This window comes from Anas acuta, chromosome 5, assembly GCF_963932015.1.
Source record: "Anas acuta chromosome 5, bAnaAcu1.1, whole genome shotgun sequence".
NCBI classification, from domain to species: domain Eukaryota; kingdom Metazoa; phylum Chordata; class Aves; order Anseriformes; family Anatidae; genus Anas; species Anas acuta.
In genome coordinates, this window is record NC_088983.1 from 34348419 (window position 1) to 34371140 (window position 22722).

At 38.3% G+C, this 22722-nt stretch overlaps 1 protein-coding gene across 4 annotated transcripts; it reads right to left on the reverse strand.

The window, feature by feature from the left end:
* Nucleotides 1–21740, reverse strand: VPS39 (VPS39 subunit of HOPS complex). 4 transcript variants are annotated; one of them, XM_068683972.1, is made up of 26 exons: nt 21498–21740; nt 20009–20074; nt 18602–18666; nt 17748–17790; nt 17170–17220; nt 16652–16746; nt 15347–15445; nt 14638–14730; nt 12906–13089; nt 12282–12402; nt 11804–11924; nt 11183–11312; nt 9892–10034; nt 8895–9038; nt 8176–8317; nt 7798–7884; nt 6331–6404; nt 5644–5742; nt 5262–5379; nt 4647–4775; nt 4066–4168; nt 3097–3142; nt 2356–2505; nt 2073–2207; nt 1417–1508; nt 1–484 (listed from the first exon to the last, which is right to left on the reverse strand). In XM_068683972.1, the coding sequence occupies exons 1-26, from the start codon at nt 21568–21570 to the stop codon at nt 409–411; spliced, it is 2679 nt and encodes an 892-aa protein (XP_068540073.1). In that variant the 5' UTR covers nt 21571–21740; the 3' UTR covers nt 1–408. The 4 variants fall into 4 exon arrangements, with proteins under 4 accessions (XP_068540073.1, XP_068540075.1, XP_068540074.1 ...); XM_068683974.1 differs by lacking the exon at nt 18602–18666; XM_068683973.1 differs by lacking the exon at nt 17170–17220.
* Nucleotides 21741–22722: the final 982 nt, after the last annotated feature.

The window sequence follows — 22722 nt, forward strand, 5'->3', positions numbered from 1 at the left end:
AAAGACTTCAAAGGAATTTTATTTTTTTGAAGAACTATTTACATATAAGACCAAATCACAATGTTGTTACTCCAATGAGGTAAGCTTTATAATAAAGCTTGACTTGTGAACACCCTACAACTGTCTGTTAACTCACAAGGTTGGAGTGCATTACAAAGCTCACTGCTGATCAGTTTCTATTCTTCATCGGAGAGGTCCAATGTAGTTTCCAGCACGATAATGACATGGTTAAAGTCAATTTCTAGTAAATCAATACAGCCAGATAGGTACAGTCAGTCCATAGATATAAATTACTTCTACCCAGTGTAAGAGAACCTAGAAACAAGCCTCAAAAATCTCAGAAGTATCAACTTCTTAAGCCGTCACTTCGGAATTGCATGAGTGTTGGTATTATGGAACATGACAAGGTCAGGTGTCCAATGTGTTAACTTCTTTGGAGCAGAAATAATGCACAACTATTGCATTAGGGTATCGGGCAAATGCACTGAAAAAAAAAAACAGAACACAAAAATCAACAGTAAATATGAACAGTTTTCCCAAACATGCCCTTCAAAGCCTTACTGAACTTTACTGCATTAGAAAAATTCTAGACAAACAAACCAATACTGCATATGCAAACTTAAATTCTGATACTACAAGCTACACACTAGTGACAAACCTGAATATGCACAACAGTAAGTATATTCAGACCTATATTCATTAATATGTTTTGTAAAAAGAATCATTCCCTATCATTGTGAATGCTACTGATATACCACAATGGTTCAAATCAACAAGAATGAATAAACTGATTGTGTGGCATTCCAATGGAGTTTCAAACAAAAAAGAGAAAAAACACAACTAAAATTTATCTTCTATACCAACCCATAATTATTGAATAGCGTATAGCAGAAGAATAGTTATTGGCATACAGGTATTAAGTGAATTAGTTCTACTTTTACATAAGATTATTATTAGACTACAAGCAGTAATCAGCTAGGGAACCACAAAGCTATATAAAGAGCAATTCCACATACATCCTCATTTGAGATTCTTTACATCATCCTCCTTAATTCTAGGTAAAAAGCAGGTAGTAGGCAGTGTTCTTACAGAACATTCCAAATTCAGTATGGGAAGTGACTTTTTCCCTTCTAGAATTGCAAAGTAAAATGTTTTAAGAATTTCTCAAGGCATTTTATTCCGCTTTATTGAAATTAGGATTAAAACTCTTGCAATAAACTTCACTGACTGAACTTTGATGTTTTCCCAGCCATTGAGTGATATAATTTTTTAATTTGAACATTCCTCAAATTTCTTCCTCATAGTGCTGTTCTCTCTCTATATATATGCACATTGAGTTTTGCAACATTCTTACTTTAAGTATACAGATTCATATTCAATTCTGTTTTCCAAACTCTAAGGCACATGCTCTCTTACCTGTTGCCTATCTTCTTTTTACATACAGTGCAGACCTTCTCCTCTGTAATTATGCACTTTACTTGCTGATGCAAAATTCGCTCCTCCTGGACCTATAGGACAAGTAAAAACTTTATCAAAAAGCAATGCCATGCTACAGTTCCTTTCTAGCCTGGTGAAACTGAAAACTGTCAAAACATTTGATTTTCAGTGGCTATATCTTTATTAGCAAGTTGTATGCTACAAAAGAAGCAGTTCTGTAGAGCAGAGACCCAAATCCACATTATACATATTCCAGGATTTTTCTTTGACATAGTCTGATCTGCAGATTAAAGCATTCAAACCATTCAAGGGACGTTCAGGCAACTTTAAGTGCACCATCTGGTTCAGTTTATTTGAAAGAAATCCAGTCCATGCTCTGAGATCATCCTGCAAAGCACATCAGAGCACAGTGAGTCCAGGGACTCACAAAGGCACAAGCCCCATCCAAACTAAAATGAATGCACTTGACATACCCTGAAAAGGGTACTTTAATTCTATCTTGTACACATCCACTAATTTCAAGTGAACTACAGCACCATCTAGAGGACACACACCCCGTTTAAGGAATAGTTGGTTTAATACTGAGCATCAGCTTTAAACACCATTCCAATATATGACGGATGGTAGGTACTTACCCTCAGAAATTCAGCATGGAGAAGATTCTTGAGTACTTGATTGAATCTCTTTTTCTGGGCATTTTCTTCAAGGACTTTCTCTAGGAAGATTCGAATCTCACTAATCTGTGTATTTGCTGGTAGAAGGTTTATTGCCTAAAGCAAAATAACCTTAATTAGGATAAATTTTAAAGGAATAGAGAACAAAATAGAAGTTGACACACTTAGCTTTGACAGCATTAGTCTGTTCACATGCCTACTCCAGTATCTTCTAACAACAGTACAGACACTGAGTCTTTGTTACCTTGGTGGTATCCAGTTTGCTGTGATGCAGCTCCAACACCTGCAGAGCAGCCTGCAGATTGGCTTGAGGCTCCAGCACTTCCATCTTGATTGGCCCTAGGCAATGAACACTAGGTGGGGAGAGATACATCCGGAGAAGGGATAGATAGACCTGTTTCACACAAAAGGAAAGTTTGTGAAACCATTGCACTCATCCACAACCGACAATACTAGTAGAACCCAGAGACAGTACTCATGAAGCTGTACCTACTCCATTCAAAACTCTAAAATGGTCATTTAAACAGCGTTCATCTTAAAACTACAAAAAAAAGTACCAAAGATGTTCAAAGCCTTTTAAGACTTACATTCTATGCTCAAGTTTTTCTATGAAAGTAGTATTTTTTTTTAAACACACCTTCCTCATTTATCTTACGTAACACACGCATCTTTAGAAAGCAATGTCATTGATTTTTAACTTGTGTGTAAATGTAACTGTAATAGGAACACAGTAGGTTTTCGTCTGAATTCCAGAAGAAATTTTCTACAGAATATATGCTCAATTCAAATGATATGGTAACACTCACAACAGAAAATAAAAATCAGTGAAAGCTAGTAAATCCTAACTTCCAAAAGCTTATACATAGAGTTTCCTATCCACCTAAAAAACTCTGAAGTCTATACAGAGCAAAATCTTTAAATTCCCTAACATGGCACGAACAGTCTAACACAGAAAAGGGAATACTGTAAAGATAAAGCTACTTACATCTTTGTTGCCATCTTTGTTTCTGTCGTAATGTTTATGGCAGTAGCTAGAACAGAGAAGAATTATGTAAAATGTAGGGACAAGCTTTAGAACCCAAAGGATCATTCCAGAGAAGTTAATATTTAAATGCTTGAATGCTGAGGTCATACACATGAGGTGACCATACTTTCAATTCTGATCAATTGGACCAGGTCACGTAACACTGTGTGCTTTGTGTGACAATGCTGAGAAAAGAGAGGTTTTGTGCAAGTTTCACACTTCCAATCAACTTAGAAAGATTTTATACAGAAACTAAATTTAATTGCATTAAAAAAAAAAAAAAGACAGTGTGATTGCATCTGAATCACAAGGAAAAGGTGTCCATTAGTGTACCACTATATGCTACAGTTGAATGTCCTGTAACAGCCATTTCATGAAACTAACTTCAAAAGAAGCTATGCTGAACAGTCCCCGCTTTTCAAACACATCTGTCAGTGCTGGTTAGTTTTATTTTCAGTTAAATACTTCAGATTCACTTTGAAGGTTCCCTGACACAATGGATCCAGCAAAAAAGATGCACCTTTACTGGAGGGCTGTGTCAAACTGAAGGTACTTAACTTTGCATCTGGGATAGTCAATCTCAATCACAAGAGCAGGGAAGCAAAGCAACATACACATTCACAAACTAAAGACCAGTGGAAAGATGCATCTGACAAGGCAGAAACAAACAACTCATTAATGACAGTCATATTGCTCTAGACTAAAGTACAGTGACAGGAAGGTAATCCTCAAGGGGATGATGCCATTATTTGTAATCAACAGATACCTAAAGAGCATGAAACTCAGGAAAACATGGAAACAGAAGATCCTGAAGGCTTACAACACACACACTCCACATACAGCAACATTTTGCTATACAACCTATTTGCAGCACAGTGAGCAAACTAACCCATTAAAAAAAAAAGGGGGGGAAAAAAAGAGCATCCTTACTTTTCGGCCATGTTGGTGTCCTTCAAAATATGAACATAAATAAACAGAGCTTGCTCGTGCTTCCCCATACGACCCAAGAGCAGAGCACGTTCTTCTAGAAGACCTAGTGAGATAGCATGGAAGTCTAGTCAAAAGCTACATAGAAAAATGAGAGCAAAAGGTCCATTACTTCCATTACCGACCACATTAACAGAAGGAAACATAAAGTATAGTCTAAGCATAGACTGAAGTTATAATAAGTATACTATACACTAGAAACAGTAACATTTTATGAATTCTTCAGTAATCTTAGGATACAATAAACTTCAGATCTGTTGAGCTACTCAAGCTCACCTAAAATTCAGGCTAAATATGTAAGTGATAGGAGATGCCACAATGTATTAGGATGTCACTTAAAGGAAACCTGCAGAGACCAGAAACACAATTCTGCCAGCAAAACCACAGCAAGTATACACACCAGTGATTTACAACAGACCTAGCCATCTTCTGTTTCCAGTTACAATGATTCTATAATAACTTAGGAGGTTTTGCTGTAAAATACAAGAAAAGCAATTTAGTTAGTCTATGGAAACTGAACTCACCATCAAAGGGAAAGTCACTAATTAGTCGACTAGGTTCATAACAGCTAGACTTCTCCAAAAAAAGAAGAAGTTTTTTCCGGTAATCCCCCAAGTCTCCTCCTTCCTCCCCAGCAGGCACTGGAGTTTTGTCTGTATGAAATAAAGAAATATCAGCTAATGTATTACAACTATTTCACTACGCTAATACACAACAGAAGATAGAAACAAAATTACAAGGACCTACATTCTAATGAATCTGCTATATGGAATAAGAATCAAGTACACCTGAGAAACGACTTCAGCTCCCTAAAACATATTAACCAGTGGCTATTTAGACGATACATTATTATTCAACACCCTCCCCCTGCCGTTACCATGAAGAATAAAGCAAGCAGTAGCTAACATTTCACTTAACCATGAACAAAGTGTAACTAAGTTCTTTCACATTTCTAGGGAGGCAAGAAACCAGACTCTCTTATAAACCCACAACTTCCATTGTTCCAGTTCCTTCACAGCGTTTAGCATATCTTCCCTAGCGTATGGGTATTAATAGTGCAGGCTTAGAGCAATACACTATGGAGGCTTCCCTGCACTGTCCCATCCCCTGTTTTTTCCACTAGAAAATACTAAACATACCTGCAGGTAAAGAATGGAGATATTCTTTCATTAAGCCCTGCACTTTCTCACAGTACAGCTGGATCAGACAATTGTGAAAGTCTGCACCAATTTCTTCCCACACATGAATGATGTGTTCCTGTAAATACACGTTTAGGTTCAGTTAAAGATACTTCCTCTGGAAAGTAATTTATTAAAAGCAAGCAACAATTCCAAGATTGCCTTTACCAAGCTCGACTTCAAGATTTCATATTTTAAGTCATATTCTATTTGCTGTTAATTATTTTTCTCTGTACAACTTACGGCAAAGCTACAATTCTCCAAGACAGCATCATCCTCCAACACCTTGAGAACTGAAGACTTACATGGAACACATACTAAACGTAGTACACTGAGTTCTTACCAGATAAGGAATAGCCAAACTTTTGAAGTTTTCTATCAAGAAACTGAGCACTTTATCTCGTGGCAAAGCTTCCACTTCAGGGAGATCTTCTGTAAATATCTGTAAAATAAAAATATATTCACAGAAAATAAATATATTTTATATATATATATAAATACACACACATCTCTTAAATGTTACAGTGTATTTTCTCTGAGGCACTGAAGCCCACAGTACACCAAAAAAAAAACCACCTGAGCAGCTTATTTAGGCACCTAGAAGCTGTGTCACATCTGAAAGGGTTAACAAACATCCCCATTTCTGCCCTAGCTAACACTTATCTTTTACAGTGCCCAGCACCTCCTAAATACAGGAAGTCAAAGAAAAGTTAGAAAGGCAAATTAATATTTGACATTTAAATATTAATTTAGGCTCTTTTACAAAAAGCGTGATATCAAAAACATTAAATGTTGTATCAAATGTAAGGGTTATTACGCTTATTACAAGGTAAGGTATTCGATGAATGGAAGAAACAGAAGAAAAACTGAACAGCTGTCCTGCTCTATCTACAGATAAGCATACTACAATACTGAACACAGACAATACCATTTATACACTACGCTGGATTTAATGTTAACACATGGATTCTTAAATCATACACTGTACTAGGAATCTCAATGACAACGTACTCGTTAAAGCCAAACTTACCTTCAGTCCATCTTCAGGAAAATCTCTTAACACCCAGACAGAGTAAGAAAATACTAAGTGCAAGTTCTCTGTGCCTGGAACACAAGAATTAGCAATGCTCAGTGTTAAATTTCTGAAGACGTACCTACTCACAACACAAGAAGATGCTTTCAGAGCTAGCAAATCTTCATTTACAGAAAAATCCTTTTTTGTTTTCTCCTCTATCATCAAGGAAATCACATTTCAGGTTAAAGACAATTTCATTACTTCGCAAACATGAGTTCAAACACGAACAAGTAATGACACTGTCAAATTCTAAGCACCACAGAATTTATACAAGTCAGACCAAAACCTAGCTCTGTTGTCTGAATCTCTTCACAAATATTTTCCCTTACGAACATCAGCCATTTATTTTTATTAGGGTACAAAAACACTATACTTTTGTGTAATTTCCTTCAGACTTTCAGTCTAATGTCTTCTGTAGCAGAGGGTCAAACACTTTCATAATAAGTAGTAAATGAACAGCTGACATAGGTGCATCAAGATGAATTTATCAAAATGACAATCCTTTAAAAAAAAAAAAAAAACAGAAGTTTTTTTTGTAAGGCTATAATCTGAATGTTGCATATGCACCTCATTGTCTAAGAGATGAGTGGCATTAGCAAATTGCACCAGTGAATAAGTAGTGTAATGTAAGAGACATGGCATAAATGGGAAAGGTCTCAGTGTCAAGGTAAATAATGTTTACCATTGAAAAAACATGTTGCTAACAAGAGCCAGCAAGAGTTCTTGAAAGTAATACTAAGTAATAAGTAATATCAAATTTTGTCAATAATTTAAGACTAGGAGATAAATCCTTCATAAATCACTCTGGATGGTTCTGTCTGCTTTACTAGTACCGTGATACATTAGAAATAAATAATATAATTGGATGAGAGGGGACTATTCTCATCATTGTGAACTTCTAAGGCCTTTTTTGGTTTTGCTGATGAACAGTCAACCAAGCAAATTGTTACTATGATGCTGTGAACAGCAACTTGAACTGTTAAACCATAACCTAGATTTCTCTACGCACAGAAAACAAAAACTTCATACAGGATTCTTCATCTAAGCAGTGGAAAAAAAAAACAGAACAGCAGCTAGCAATTAGATTTTCAGATGAAAAACCTAATCTAGAAGTCAGACTTAGTCAGTGATGGCAAATCAACACTGGAATAAAAGACGAAATACTATGTCATATTCTCTACGTATGATTTTTTTTTATATTTTTTTTTAAATCAGAAATAAGGAATGTGCTCTATTAAGACACTCAAGTTTGAACAGGACACACCTGAACTTAATACTTAAAGTTTGCATTATGTAAGAAAACAGACTAGATGACAGGGGTGTCCTTTAGCTTGATAGTATCTATAAAGTTGCTGAACAGTAAAATAACCAAAGCCGTGAATAGTTAACATCTTCACAGAAACAATGGTCTCCATCATTTACCCAAATGCTGCAGATATTGCACTGTCCTCTCATGACCCTTCAAAGGTGAGTTGGCTTTCTTTGACTGATCCACCAGTACCTGTAATGCTTTCAGATAAACAAAAAGATTAATTCCTTTGCAACGATGAGTATCATTCCAAATTGAATCACAAAACAAGATACATTTCACATTAGGCTACCTGAGCACAAAAAGGCTTCGTTGTAAACACACAGGTCATACAGGTAATGGGATCTAAGATATATTTCATCACAAGACAGACCCAGAAACAAGCCCTCTTGAGGAAAATTACCTTCAGTGGGCTGGTAATAAAGACTCAGGACTAGGGAGTACCTCCTCCTACCCCTTCTCTCTTCTCCCCAACCCAACATCATACCTACCTTTCTCATGCAAACCTTTCTTCTCATACAGTATTATCAGCTCACTGTATTTATGTGCTTTCTTTAGTACATGCTCACTCTCCTCAATATGGCAGTGATTGTTCTCCAGACGTAGCAAGGGTGCCACAAGTGCTACATTTGTCTGCAAGCAAAAAGGGAGCATTCAATCATACTTCTAACATGCTCCTCCTAAACTCATAGCACACGAAGTGAGTTAAAACAATAGAAACAGCACAAGAAGCACATTTATTTAACTAAAATGTTAAATAGCTTAACATTTTAGTTAAATAGCTTAATATTTTAGGTCAAGCCTCATCCTTAAAAATTTCCATTCAGAATTTGTCGGAATAGAAGAAAAACAATACATCACAGCTATATTCCCTTTCTAGAATGGAAGCCTACTTTGGAAAACATTGTTCACAAAGATCACAGCCTTCTGCATTTAACAGTAAAGACAACACGATAAGCATTTCTCAAAACTTCAAAACACATTGACGAGGCAGATGCAGCCACCCAAAACAGATGCAGCTGCTTTGTTTCATGAAACTGCCTCCTGACCAATGAGGGAACTAGCAAAGACTCCCAGATCATTTTTAAACCAAAGCAAAACGGTTGTGTGAGAATTTTGAAATTACCTCCTTATCCTCCTCCTCAAATTTTTCATTCTAAAATATCAATACATTTTATAGGGATGACCTTTAAGCCAGGCAAAAACTCACATGGAGGTAACACTTCAATAGTGTGGTATCAATAATTTGTAGCAGCTTCTTTTTGGATTTGATTGTGGGTGTTCCTTCCATGAGGGGCGAAGTACTGGATTGATGGTCAGAATCATTTAGCTTCTTTACCAGTTGACTTCTTTTCTGGAGGACGTAAAATCAAGTTTTAACATGGAAAGGCCATGAATTTCTCCATTCCACCCCAACAAATATATCCCAACAAGTAAAAATAAATTATATTTAATAACTCATTTTATCAATCAGTTCCTGAAGAATTTTTATTATTTCTAACTATTCAACACTTTCCCCACATCATTTAGGTGTGTACATTTGTTTTGCAAATTTATACTTTTGTAAGGTGTGTGAAGTCTCCAGAAAATCATCAGAAGGAAACAGTTAACCTGAACAGAGACATTTTAGAGAAATCAGTAGACACTTAAAACATTTGGAGGACAACCTACAATTTGAATTACTATATGTAAAAAATATGCTCCTTAAAACACAAGCTTCCTTTGTCTTGTAAGAACGGCAACAGAACAAGTCAGAGTCCAGTTGCAAGAAAATGACAAGAAGCTATTGTACCCACTACCTCCTGTTCCACTTCTAAATTCATGCTTTTGACCCATCTCCTGGACAGAGTGCCCTCCATAAAAATCATTAAATAAAAAAAAAAAGATGAAAAGATGAAGAGCCCAAGTCCTTTTTGAAAGGCTACTGAAAATAAAATACTAGATTCACATTTGGATCTAGTCCATGAGTAAGTTTTACCCAGACCTCACGAAAGTCACATGTCTCTCACATATCTGTGTAATACCTCACATCTTCCAATTTCCCCACTTTCTCAGGAGCTGCTGCCATAGAATTTCCAGCCATGAAGACAGCCTATTAAGGCTAGTCTGACAGAGCTGGAGTAGGCATACTGCTTCCTGCACAAAGCTACCCAGACAAATACACTATACCTGAATAATCCTGCTCTAAGAACAGATATAGCACTCACTTGAGTTAGGTAGTCTATCAGAGCTAAATGTGCCTTCTCCAGCTCTGCCCCTGAGAGCCCTGGCAGGGGGTTGGGATACTGTAGCTGTTTCCTGTAATCTGTGGGCAGGAGGTCAGGATACAGACCCATCACATGAGTGGGATCTAAGCAAAAAATAACTAGTATTAGTAGTCATACATAACATACTATTTTTGCCAACTCTTAAATGTAAATTGGCCTTCAAGTACAGTTAGCTTTTCAACAGAGTGGTTGTCAACTTGCATGTCCACGAGGTTTCAGGTAACACAACTTGCTTATTATGAAAAAGAAGCTAATAAGGCAAAAGCAGCAAGAGAAAGACTGTTTTAAAGTCCAAGCAGAACAAGTTTCAACCTGTACTCTTGGCACACACTGAAGACAATCCATTATAATCCTTTTACTGCTCTTCTTGCCGAATCCCAGCACTAACAACTCTGACAGTAGGACAGGATTTCTAAGAACAAGCAATGTTTTAAGAAAAGATTTACTGGGCTTTTGAAACATGAACTGAATGGCACCATCTGCACTATTTAGCATCCATTCTCACGGAGTTTAAACAAATTCAGAATTACTGTCCTCTAATTTATGCTCCAAGTATTTCAAGTTCTAAGTCCTTCTTTTCCAATGTAGTTTTGAAAACTAAGTATGATGTTAAGCATCACCAAGGAACATAAAAGTTCTACATTTAAATGCACAAGGGATGTGCTGTCAACAAAGAGTATCAGTCTTAAGCACTATTCTATGGTACAGTCCAGTCTTCAGGTGGTCTTCCAATTAGTACAAACAAGAGAAATACCATCAGAGACCATTTTGACTTCCAAAAATCACAGAAAAGTTTCCTGGCTTTGGTAGCTTAGTCCATTGAACAGGAAAAAGGGCTGAGGGTCCTCAGCATGGTTAGAGAAGAAGGTGTAGCAGATCTACAGAAGTTACTCATTTTCAATTCTAAAATACGAGATGACTTTTGACAGCTGTTGAAACCCTAAGCTTTAAGGGTCTGTACATGCCATATACACTGCAGAAAATGTTACCAACTACACCCTGCACAAAGGGCAAATTCATGTTTTACATTAATTTACTTCAGTTTCTTCAAGTTAAATACTATAACCAGTATAAAAAGCAAAAAAGCTGTGTAGGCTACTTTCCATTCACAAGAAGACCGGTCTGCACAAGACAATACTATTTTAAAATAGAACCCAAACACACAATGACTTTTGAGCTTCATTTCATCTCTCCTAACTCAAGTAATCTTAAGGCCAACCCAAGCATTTACCTGTACCAAGTTTGGCAAAAACTTGCATGGATTCATCAAAGCGCTTCTGACAGAAGAGGTTGAAGGCAAAGAGGTTCTTGATGTGGTGTATTTGTTGTCGCTTCTCACTATCTGAATCATCTTTCATTTCCTACACACAAATTGATAAACATTAAAAACTTTGGGGCATCACAAATGATAAGAAAAGCTCTAAAGAAATAACAGGAGTATTATATTTTGGAGAGATTATGAAATCCAGAAGCCTGACATAATCAGAGAAAGATAATCTTCCAAAGTGAACACCTCTGATACTGATTTTCATGTACTACATTCATTGTGTCAGTGAGATAACCTGAAAGGTTTGAAAGCTACTTCTGGATATCTAAATACTTTCTGTATCACAGCAAGTATGTCATCATTTGCCTTTTCAATTTTTTTTTCCAGTTAGCAACACAAAATGCAATTAATTCATTTTAGTGTAGCTCTAGGGAAGTTTTTGGAAACCAGAAAAACCTACAACTGCAAGAGCAATGTAATTAAACATACTGTTTCGGCATCTCTAAGAAATTACTGTTTCAGGAGTAACTATTACAATAATTCCCAGTCATTTCACTTCGAACCCAAAGAATTTTGAGTACTTACTGCCAACTGCAAAGCCAACTCAAATTGTTTATCCTGAAGAAGTTGCTGGATCTGTGTGGCTATGGACACTGGGATGAGCCGCCAAACAAAGTGATTACTTGCCACATATATAATATTTGTCCTGCAAAGAAGTCAAAAGGTCAGTTACTAAGTTCCAGCATCGAGAAAGGAGCAATACTCATAAAAATAATCCTGGTTAATACATGCACGTATCAATCAGACACAAAGGCAACTTAAGCAATATTGCAAAGCAGAATGGAGCAGAAATATCTCCAGTAATCAGATATTCACAAAGATGCACAACTGTACAGTATGCTCCTTAAAGTACAGCACCCACCTTTCTGTTCATAAATAACAACAGACTGCTTCAATGCTGCTACTCAAGCCAGGGGAGTCAGAAGAGCTCCTCTCTCAGTTTTTCAGCATGCTACCACACATACAGACAGCCCAAAAAAAGCAATCATGCTCTACTTAATACCCTCCAGAGGTGATGAAGCGTGGTCTCTGTAGCTCAATACTCTGTACCAGCAGTCGGGGTTCAAACGTGCGGATCTCCACATACCTCGGCAGAACAGCAATGATGTAGGGAGGCTGGTGCTCTATTGGCAAAGCAGGTGAAAATATAAGTTAATTGTTCTCTCTTGAAGCAAAGCAAGGCTTCCTTTTTTTTTTTTTCCCTCTACTTGAAATGCATGCCTTTTTTGCTTATTAACAACAGAAGTCAATGCCCAAGGCTGACAGCAAGTTGCTAACAAGGCTTTTTGTTCATCTTTCAAAATACATAATTTCTGTGGCACTCAGGTACCCACAAAAACTACAATGCTTTAACACACTGCCTTCCATTCCAAATCTTGTTCCTGTGAAGGAATAGGCAATAATGCCTGTTTTTCAAGAAGGAATCAGGCAAGCAGACTAGAAGCAAAAAAGGGGAACAAACAAAAATAAACAAATAGAACCCTCCACAGCTGGAAAGTACAATTTCTAATACTTTAGAAACCAGTTGTCACACTCCAAACCCAGCTAGTTTCTAAACACCAGGAATGCAACAATTTTATCACTTCCAAAGCAGGAAAGAGACAAAAAAATTACTGCTAATTCTCACCCATGGCTATAGGAATATCTGTCCAATTCAAGGCACACTTCTGGGTACAGACCCCTTCTTCATTGAGCACAACAGTTAGATCATCTTGACCAACTGCAACTTTTCCATCTGCCACAGGGGCAACCAGTGGTTCCAACTGCTTCCCCGTTGGAAACAGTTCTTTGATGGATCCTTTTCCATCCACCTAAGATAATAAAGAAAACAGAAAATATGTTGTTAAAAATAACCATTTCCAACATGCAGAACAGCAAGTACCTGAAAGTAAAAAAAAAAATCCATACCTAGTAGAAAGATTCAGAACTCAGATTAAACAGTAACAAGACAATTGCAATTTTAAACGCTAACAACAGTATTTTCTGTATATCAACATTTCTCTTAATTATACATCATTTAGAAATAAAGAATTATTGCTCTTATGTCTGAGGTGACATATCCCTATTATCATGGCAGTAGCTGAGCACAGAGATTATAAAGGCAGATAAAATGTCTAGCATCGCTAAACATCACTAAGAGGTCCAAACACCTCTTGGTGTAACTGCAAGATTTAATCAAACTTTAACATTGTTTGATTTCTAGCATGAGTAAACACTGCCACATAAGAAACAAACTAAAAGTAAAGCAAACTCTCCAGACCTTTTCCCTGCCCTATCTTCTTATTCTTCAGGCCATACACTGTTCAGGGAACTGAACTCAACCACCCCCCACACACACACACTCAAAACCAAAAGAAACAACCAGAAATTCAAAGAGATGTTTCATGAGTTCATCTAACAACTCACTGCTGCCAAAATGGAGAATCTTCCTCCCTCAACTCCAGCATTACAAGTCAAGCACTCCTATAAAAGTTACCAGCTAGCCAGCAGAAAACAATTCCATAAAAGCACGAGTATTTTTAATGCATATTTCGTGAAATGAAGCTATTCAGTAATGGGCTGGACAAGCAGCAGATCCAACCAGAAGTAGACACTTCGACAGCAATTCTCTACTCCAGTTCCTTGAGCAGCTGCACAAACACTTTTACCATTAAAACAGCAGGAATCAAAATCTACAAGAGGGATACAGAAAGGCACCGCTTCCATCATTAATATCAGCTTAAAATGCCTGTAAAATTGCTACATCGTTTTCCTATCAACTAAAAAACAGAGTTGTGATTGTACATTTGGTACACCTCATCCTCATCTCATTTTCCTGTAATATAAGCACAAGCCAGTTCTAAAGGCATAAAATGAATGGACTATAGCTATCATATGAAGCGTAAATGGAGACCATAACACTAAATTAACAACAGAAAATTTAGAGATTTTCAAAGAGAAACTGCCATGATTCAGAAAGAGAATCAAAAAAAAAAAAAAAGTTAAGTTGCTCTTTGTCCCAGATAAGAAATTATTTGCCTTTCTGTCATTTTAAAGGTAAGTTCTTCCTTAAAACACTAGATAAAATGCAAGCAGAGTTTACAAAGACTGCTGCCCAACCAAAAAATCTTTTCTGATGTCTTTTTCCTGCAAGAGCTTCAAACACTACATCCAACAGTGACAAAGCAGAGATCACTTCCCGACAAAACTTCAGTTTAAAGAGTACATATTTAGATTGCCATTTCCAAAAATGCATAAAACAAGAACACCAAATACTGTTTTTCATATCATCTACCAGCTAAATTCTTGAACACTGAAGCATCCTACACAGTGCCTACTGCTATTCAAATCTCCTTTTTTATTCTAAAACCCATTCTTACCCGTATCAGATAGTAGTCCCTCTTAAAACCTACGCAGATAGAATTTTCACACCAGGCCATAGACTTGGGTACATCAGGTACACTGAAGTCCCCCTGGGGAAAACAAGTCAAAATGGTAGTTACAAGAGAAAAATCGAATGACAGAGTGTAACAGACAGCACTGTTGTTGACATAGTGTTCCCCAGCACACATACACCTGACTTCTGCTGGTCAAGGAATAACAGTACTCAACTAACAGACCAGATTCACACGCAGATAAAAGGTGTGCTGCGAGTCAGCTGTGTAAGTGCTAGAAAAGCAGCATAGCTGAATAAGCAACAGAAATATTTAAAGAATTATCTTTATCACTGTAGTATTCAGAAGTGCAGTTCTCTGTGCTTGTTGTAAGCAACTACCTTCTCACTTAGGACCCACTTCCACAGAGGTATTGACAGGTATATATTTATAAAGGCTGCTTGCTAATGCATTTCACTAACTTACAAGCACACTATAGAACACAGCCTTTGACTCAATTCATGAAACTGCATTAATGCCATGAACTGTGACTTAAATCCTGTATTTGTACTTTTACACGCTGCTGTTTTGTTAAGTCACTGCAAAACCAACAGGACTCAATGCTCTAAGTCAGTAGTGCCTCTAGTAGGGATTCCACAAAAAGTAGTAGAGTCCTTGCTGAAGCATGCTAGACTATAGAAACAGTCCAACTCACCTGTAGTTCATGGAACTCTCTGTCCTTCCAAAAATAAAGTTGTAGCTTCTTCCTCACTGCCACACACATTCTCAGCACCTCTTCCCCTGTATCTGAATGCTATGAAAATACAGACCTAAACTCATTAATACTAGAAGGCAAAGAAGATAACAAACCCCAGTGACTCCTCAGCCTGCAACAAGGCTGTCAGCTGACAAGTGGCTTTGTTCACCCACACCAGAAGGGGATTCCCTAAACATGGAAACAGAGAGAAGGCAAGCAGGGTATCTAAGAATGAACTTTGGTTAGATGGCAGGAATTGCAACACCAAGGAAATACAAGAACAAAAAAATAAAAAGAGCACAAAAGACAAACGTGCAAACAGAAGATACGTCGAGAGCTATCAGACCAGCCCTGAAGACCAGGATAAACAGCTTGAACTCTGTGCAGTATAGGAAAGGGGAGGAAATGAAGCAATGCAAAGAATGTGTTACACTGATAAAAACATTAATAGCCATCTTTTATATTCCACCCTGACTGAAGATTCCTGACAAGAAACACTAGTAAAGTTAAGTGCCTATACACACAAACAGTAGGGCATTTTGGAATGACCAGATTTAAATGTGCTTCAAAAGACATCACTAGTTTTAACACCTAGGAAGCTCTAAGTTCTTACTAGAAAATACTTAATAATAAGCTTCCCATGGTGCAAAGAGATAAAGGTACTGATGAAGAGCGCATTATAAACAAGATTTCTGAATAACACAAGTAGGCTGAGAAAGTCAGTTAGATAAAAATAAGTCACTCAATTAACACTAACGTATTAACAGAGAATAGATATACCTCATCAAACCATTTTATGGCCTGAATCTACCATAACTGCCCTGGGAGTCCTTGGGCCAATGCAGCTTAACAAAAATGCAATATAGTGATAGAGATCCTTGCTGTAGGCAACCACTGTGACCTAGTTCACCAACAATTTAAGGGATGGGAATGCCTTTTATATTCAAGAGGACCTTTCAGAAAAAAAGACACCTTCAAAGTTACCACAGGACAAAAATGCCTTCAAGTTTTCTATTAGGAGGTTCAAGGCTACAAGCACAACAGACAGAGGAAGATATGTAACAGAACAGAGGATGAAGATTATGGGGCCTCCGTTCGTTGCCATAAGGAATGCTTCAACATCTGTTATGTACTTATTTTAAGAAGCACGAAGGAGCTTGTAAGTTACACAAAATTAATGAACGAAATCTACACAGCAACATAAAAAGGTACCCTTATTACAAAGTGGTAAGGATATCTGTACCACTGTGTTCCTCCTCTTACCTGAAGATCACAAGTGAAGAGAGATGCACCTTTTGCCTTGGAAACTGTAGTGATTTGTTGAAATGTCAACAGGTCGTGGACATAAATGTTATTTTCTGTTTTAAACAAAATTCCAATTATTTTTCAATATTTAACATGCATTGAGCTCATTGCTAATTCAAACAAATTACACAGTTTACGTTTACATAAAAAGAAGAACTTGTGAGAGAAATTAAGAGCTCCAAGAAAGGAAAAGGAACATTTTCCCAAAATCTGAAAAGTGCTGAGGCACAGAAAGACAAACCAGTACATGCAGAAGAGAAGACTAATACCAATTCTGCTAAAATTACACAAAGGAACTGAGAACAGGTGCTAAGCAAGCAGAGGAAGCGAGAGTGGGAGACAGCAAACAGACCAGACAAGAGCAAGTTCATGATGGGAGATTGTATGAACAAAGACCATTTTGAACTGGCTCCTGAAATTAGTAGGAAGTGAGTAGTTGCAAATGGAGGATGCTGTGGTCAAGTTTTTGTACGCACGAGGACGCAGGCAGCAGAAATCTACGCATGCTGGAGTCGGAAGTGCCGGGACTTGGAGACCATAAAGAAGGGAGTAGCAACATAGGCAAAAAAAAGACATAGGAAGATCATAAGGCTAAACAGAAGCCAAAGACAAGCAAATTTAGATCTTCCAAGGGAGGGTAAAAGATCACTATCTGCAAATAAGCTAAATTTGGCACAATACATCTCAGGTAATTTTTATACAGAAGCAAGTTTGGACAACACAAGTTTTGGCACCTATCATATTTATGTGTATATATACACCAATATACGTACATTTATATATATACACACACACAATTTAGTTTATATTTTTTTCATTTTTAATCACAAAACTTGTTGTTGATACTTTGTTCTCCAAGTTGGCTTGCAACAAGCAAAGCTGCTTCTCATTCTAAGCTGCATAATGCTTCCTCTGCAAGGTGAAAAAGCCTGAATACCAGACAATGACTTTCCAAAAACTGGAGTACTATGTATGTGCGGAAGGAATGCAATTATTTGGCCATATGTTGCACCAACAAGAGCTCACTAAATACTGCAACCTTTTCTTTACTTACCTAACAGACTGACCAGAATTTTAAACTGAGAAACAACATGAATCTGAAATAAAAAATTCTAATTAGTGGTTCCATTCATAAACCAACCCTCTGAAAGAAACCTGATTATAGATTAAGAAAATACATCTTACTCTCATGTACTCTCAAAATAATAAAAACAGCAAGGCAGCTATCTGCACACAACCTTCCTCCTAGATTACTGCAACCCCTTTCACTTACACCCAATTTTTCAAGTAGGACATAGAGCTTGTAACCTAAGCTAATAGAAAACGTTGTAGTATAGGGTATATTACCAGTACAGGTGTACCTCTGAACACATGCACAAGCATTACTGCAAGAGGCTGCATAATCTTTTTTGATATAAATCCTTTCCTGAGTATCAATACAATCAATGAGCCAACTTCTTCCAAAAAAAAAAAAAAATCAAATAGCGGTGAGACTGGTAGTAGATGAGCAGATACTTCAGTTCTGAATTCCAGGTAACAGGAATTATATTCACATTGCCACATTACATCCAAGAGTCAAATTAAGTATTGCAGTCTGTTGGTATATTACCATAAATTTTATAAATATTCTCAGTCAAGAGTAGATGAAGACTTACTGCAAACAACAGCATTTCCATAAAAGCCAGAAATAAACCCCTACATCCCAACATTTCTGCTCTAACAAACAAACCAAACATATTGTTATTATGGGAAGACAGTGGGCAAAAACACCAAGCTGTGCTACCCCTAAAAGAATTTATATTTTCAGGATTTTTTTTAAGCTTAGCACAGACTCAAGTCATACATTTGAGATTTCATTTCTTGGCTGAAAACACTGGAAAACTTTTCCAAGAAAATGGTATTTCCTACCTGCTGAATCTTTTTTGAGAAGTTCTTGTTGGATTTCTCTAGTGTCACTTCAAACCTATTGCAACCTACCAAAAAGATTTAAGACAGTATGTAAACTGAAGTTCCCCTTACATTTATGACCAAATAAAATCTAACACTGAATAGATCATAAAGAATTGTGAAAGTAAACTTGGCCACTTGAAGAATGACTCTTTGAAATATCTTGGCTATCTTTATCTTAACAGCTAAATGCATCAGAAGGTCTTCTACACAATCAGGTGAAAATTAAAATTATGCTACCTGTGCTTGTCTGAGAATCTCATCAACAGTAATGATTTTGCCTTGCTGGGATTTTAGATTACAAAATTTGTTATTTGTTTTGAAACCCATAGATACAAAGATACCCGTAAAGAATGTATCCACACCAATCAAGTATCAGAAACTTAAATTGCTAGGGAACACAGCACTGCAAAGTAGACAAGGAATAAACATTACACCACAAGGGTTTAAAAGGAGTTTTATGGATAAAGACTTACAGACACTTTCTGATGACAAAACCTCTCCTGGCACTGATGCAAAAAAGGGGGAGAAATTTACCATGTGAGATAAGACACTAGCAACTCAAGACTAGCATGTTCTGATTGGAATAGATGGCCTACAAGTTTCAGAAAAAAAACAATCTGAATTCAGTCTCAAGAATCCAAGTAGCTACAAATGAGTGTCTTTCTAAGAGCTGATGAACTTGGACAGAGATGTTTCTTTTCTTCCTCTGCTGTCCCACACTAGACTACATTACTGTGTTCAATAACACGAGTTTCTACATAATAGCAGATATTGCAAAAATACAAATCCATCTAGTGAAAATCAATTTTAATTAAGTTTCAAATATAATAGTGCTCTTTGTGGCATCTCCAGAATAGACTATGAACACTTATAACTGTCTAAGAGGGAGAAAGAAGAGTAAATACATAACAGAAATAGGTAGGAGGGCTCCTTCTCTCCCATCCCATGATGCTGATGGGCCTACTGAATAAAGCTGCTCTTTCACTTGTTTACTAATCCAGTCTTTTATTAACAGATGACAAGCATCAGACTTCTGACAACTAGCACACTGTCTGCTTTTCTGCATGTTTATGCACAATGAGTACTGTATTCACAGAAATTACACTAACCCTGCAAAGAGAAGGTCTGGAGACCTTATTTAAAGCATGCTTTAATGCAGGCAACAGGCTGACCAGCTATCCTTCCCAAACACCTTATAAACGGTATGTACGCTTCTATCAAAGATCCTGCACAAATATTCTTTAAACTCTAGGTAGGAAAAATCAGCAATTGAACATATTTGTGGTAACATAACAGCAACATCTAAAGTGCATGAAATAAAAATAAAATAAAAAACTTTTCATGACATACTTAAAATGAACTTACCCATGTCTTTCTTGATCCTGTAAAGAAGAAGATGCCCTTGTTTGGTACCAACAAGGAGCCATTCCTCTAAAAAGAGTAGGAAGAAAAGAGTCTAATCAGTACCAGCAAAGACTTTCTTGGCTAAGCAGTGTTTATCAGAGCACCTCATGGCTCAAAAGCCAAAGAGGACTTCATGTGGTGACTACACACAAGTCTCCCACCATCTCACCAGTGCAAGTGCTAGATAGCAGCTTGCATTCTCAGGAAATGATGGACAAAAATCAAACAGTAAAACAGAGGCTGCAGCCAAGACATCACATCTTGCTTATTCATATGACTGTAAAGATAAAAGCAATTGTATCTTTTGTACAATCAAGAGAGGAAATAATCTATTCTTCAGACAAAGTCCCAGAGTGGAACACTGCTACGTAACAACTGTCAGGAAGACAAACAAGGATTTCTGTCTTCTTTTGTTTTTTCTTTTTTAGGAATGAAGTTTTTTATAAGAACTTTCTGAAATAGTCAGCTATGCCTGAAGCAACTGTGGCAGCTTTGCTTAAATTGCATTTGAATTGCTTGGACAACCAACAGTCACGTTAAGATTTATAAAAGAGAACCAAACCCGTTTACATACAAACCCTGGCAAAGTTTCAGACTTGGAATTTACAGCATTTACAGCATGCAAAAAGTATATCTTTATCAGGTCTCAAAATCTGACTGAAAATTTTCCTCCTTGCTTAAGATCATATAGTAAAAAAGTATATACAAATATTTATTTCTACAGCTAGTACCTCCTCACTACCAAAGACACTTGTATTTTAATCAAGTTTTGTTTCCTGAAAGCCCTCCCTTCCATTAGTTGAGGGAAGGGTTTTAAAGCCAAAATTAAACCTTTTTATGCAACCCTGCTGTCACGGGCCTGTGGGTTTTGGTTCCTTTTTGCTTTGGCAAAATAAGCGCCTTCAAAAAGATAAAGATTAAAACCTCAACACAAAAATAAGTGATCTTCACATCTCCTCCTCTATGTAACTCCAAACAATTCACGATCAAACCCGGCAGCTTTATTAACGTTACAGTGCTGTTTTTCAGACAGATGAAAGGCTGACGATTCCACAACGTGTGGGGGTTTTTATCTCCAGTTTTGTCCCACTGTGGCACGTCTGCTGGAAACAGCTCAAGCGCCTGGAGAAGCCTCAGCGCTGCGAGCAAACCGGTGGCTGCCATCACCTGACCAACAAACACCTCACCCGACAGGCCCCACACCACAATCCCTACATTTAGAGAACACTAACGCACATAAACTGGATCCAAACCAAGCTCTCAACGCGTTTAGGAAATAAAAATCAGGCAAAAACAGACTACGGGTTTTCTTCGGCGCCGAAGCGGCCGCGCTCCCCGCACCCAGGCCTGCCGGCGGCAGCCACCCCACCGCCGCAGCCCAGCGGCCCCAAGGAAGGAGAGCCAAGGAGAGCCGGCAGCGTTTCGGGCCGGGAAGCCGGGGGAGGCTCACCCCAGGCCGCCAGGCAGTCGATCTGCAGCGGCAGCTTCTCCAGGATCGGCACATGCTCGAAGGCGTCGTGCATGGCGGCGGCGGCGGCTCGGCTGGGCCCGGCTGCGGCAGCACCCGCCGACCGGGGGCTGGAGGGCGTCGTGCGGGGCTCCCCCTTCTCCGAGGCGGCCCCGGGGGAAGCTCCGCCGCCGCCACGGCCGGCGGCTCGCAGCTCCCCGCCCTTCCCGGCAGCCTCCGCCGCCGCCGCTTCCGTGCCGGAGCTCCGCCCGCCCGCCCCGGCCCGCCCCAACCCGGCCCGGCCCCGCCATGGCGGCCCCCCGCCCGGGGCACTGAGGGGAGCCGCAGTAAGCGTGTGGTGTTGGGTCCTACCCGAAATGGGGCTCGAGGGTATGGGGGTTGTTCTGTCTTCTCGTAATAACCTTAACAGGGGGGAGGCTGTACAGGCAAAAAGTGACCCGTATAGCCTGAAGAAACCAGATGAGAACAGCAAAATAGCTCCTGTGAGTGGAGGTCCTAAATTTTTCCTCTGCAACATGATAGCACATGCAAAACGATGTTTTATTCCCGTTAAAAGACTGAAACGCCATTCCAGATAAATTAATTTAGCCAAGAAAGTTCAGCTTTCACAAGGAAATCTTTGCCTCGTCGCTTCCAGATGAGGTGCAGCTGCATTTATTCTGGTACAACACTCACGAACAGTGACCAAGAAGCTAAACTACTAAAAGCGAACATAAAAGTTCTCCAAGCATCTTCACTGACAGACTGCTGTTTGAGAAAACAGGGACTGAAGACGACTTGTGCTGGGAGATTGAAGAACAGGAATGGAAGAGTAAATGAGGCAGTCTTACACCCAGCTTTTCTGCTCAGGGATGAAGCCTAACTTGTGAAACCATGCTAAGTCACATCTTCTTCACCAATAACAGAAACGCAATCTCCAACTGGAAGTATAGCTCAGGCACGTACCTGGTCTCCCTGCCTAAGACTCCTACAAAAGGGAGAGGAGCATAGCACCATTTAGTGAAAGGAAATGTAAGATTCAGAATCACGAGGTAATAAATTGCTTTGTGTGGGAACAGCTGTAACCCATTTCTACCAGAGCACAAATTATGCATGAGGTATTGGCCTCCTCAGTCTTTAAAGAGCAGTATACTTTTCCATTGGCATTTGATGTTATATACTAGAGTGATCAGAATGATTAAAAAAATCCACACACACCCCTGCCTGT

Coding starts and splice junctions, on each gene's coding strand:
- VPS39 (XM_068683972.1), bottom strand. CDS start 21,570: ATGCACGACGCCTTCGAGCATGTGCCGATCCTGGAGAAGCTGCCGCTG. Junction 6,405..7,797: donor GCAATATCTGCAGCATTTGG/GTAAATGATGGA, acceptor CTTGTGTTCCAG/GCACAGAGAACTTGCACTTA. Junction 5,380..5,643: donor GTTTGGCTATTCCTTATCTG/GTAAGAACTCAG, acceptor GTGTATTTACAG/GAACACATCATTCATGTGTG.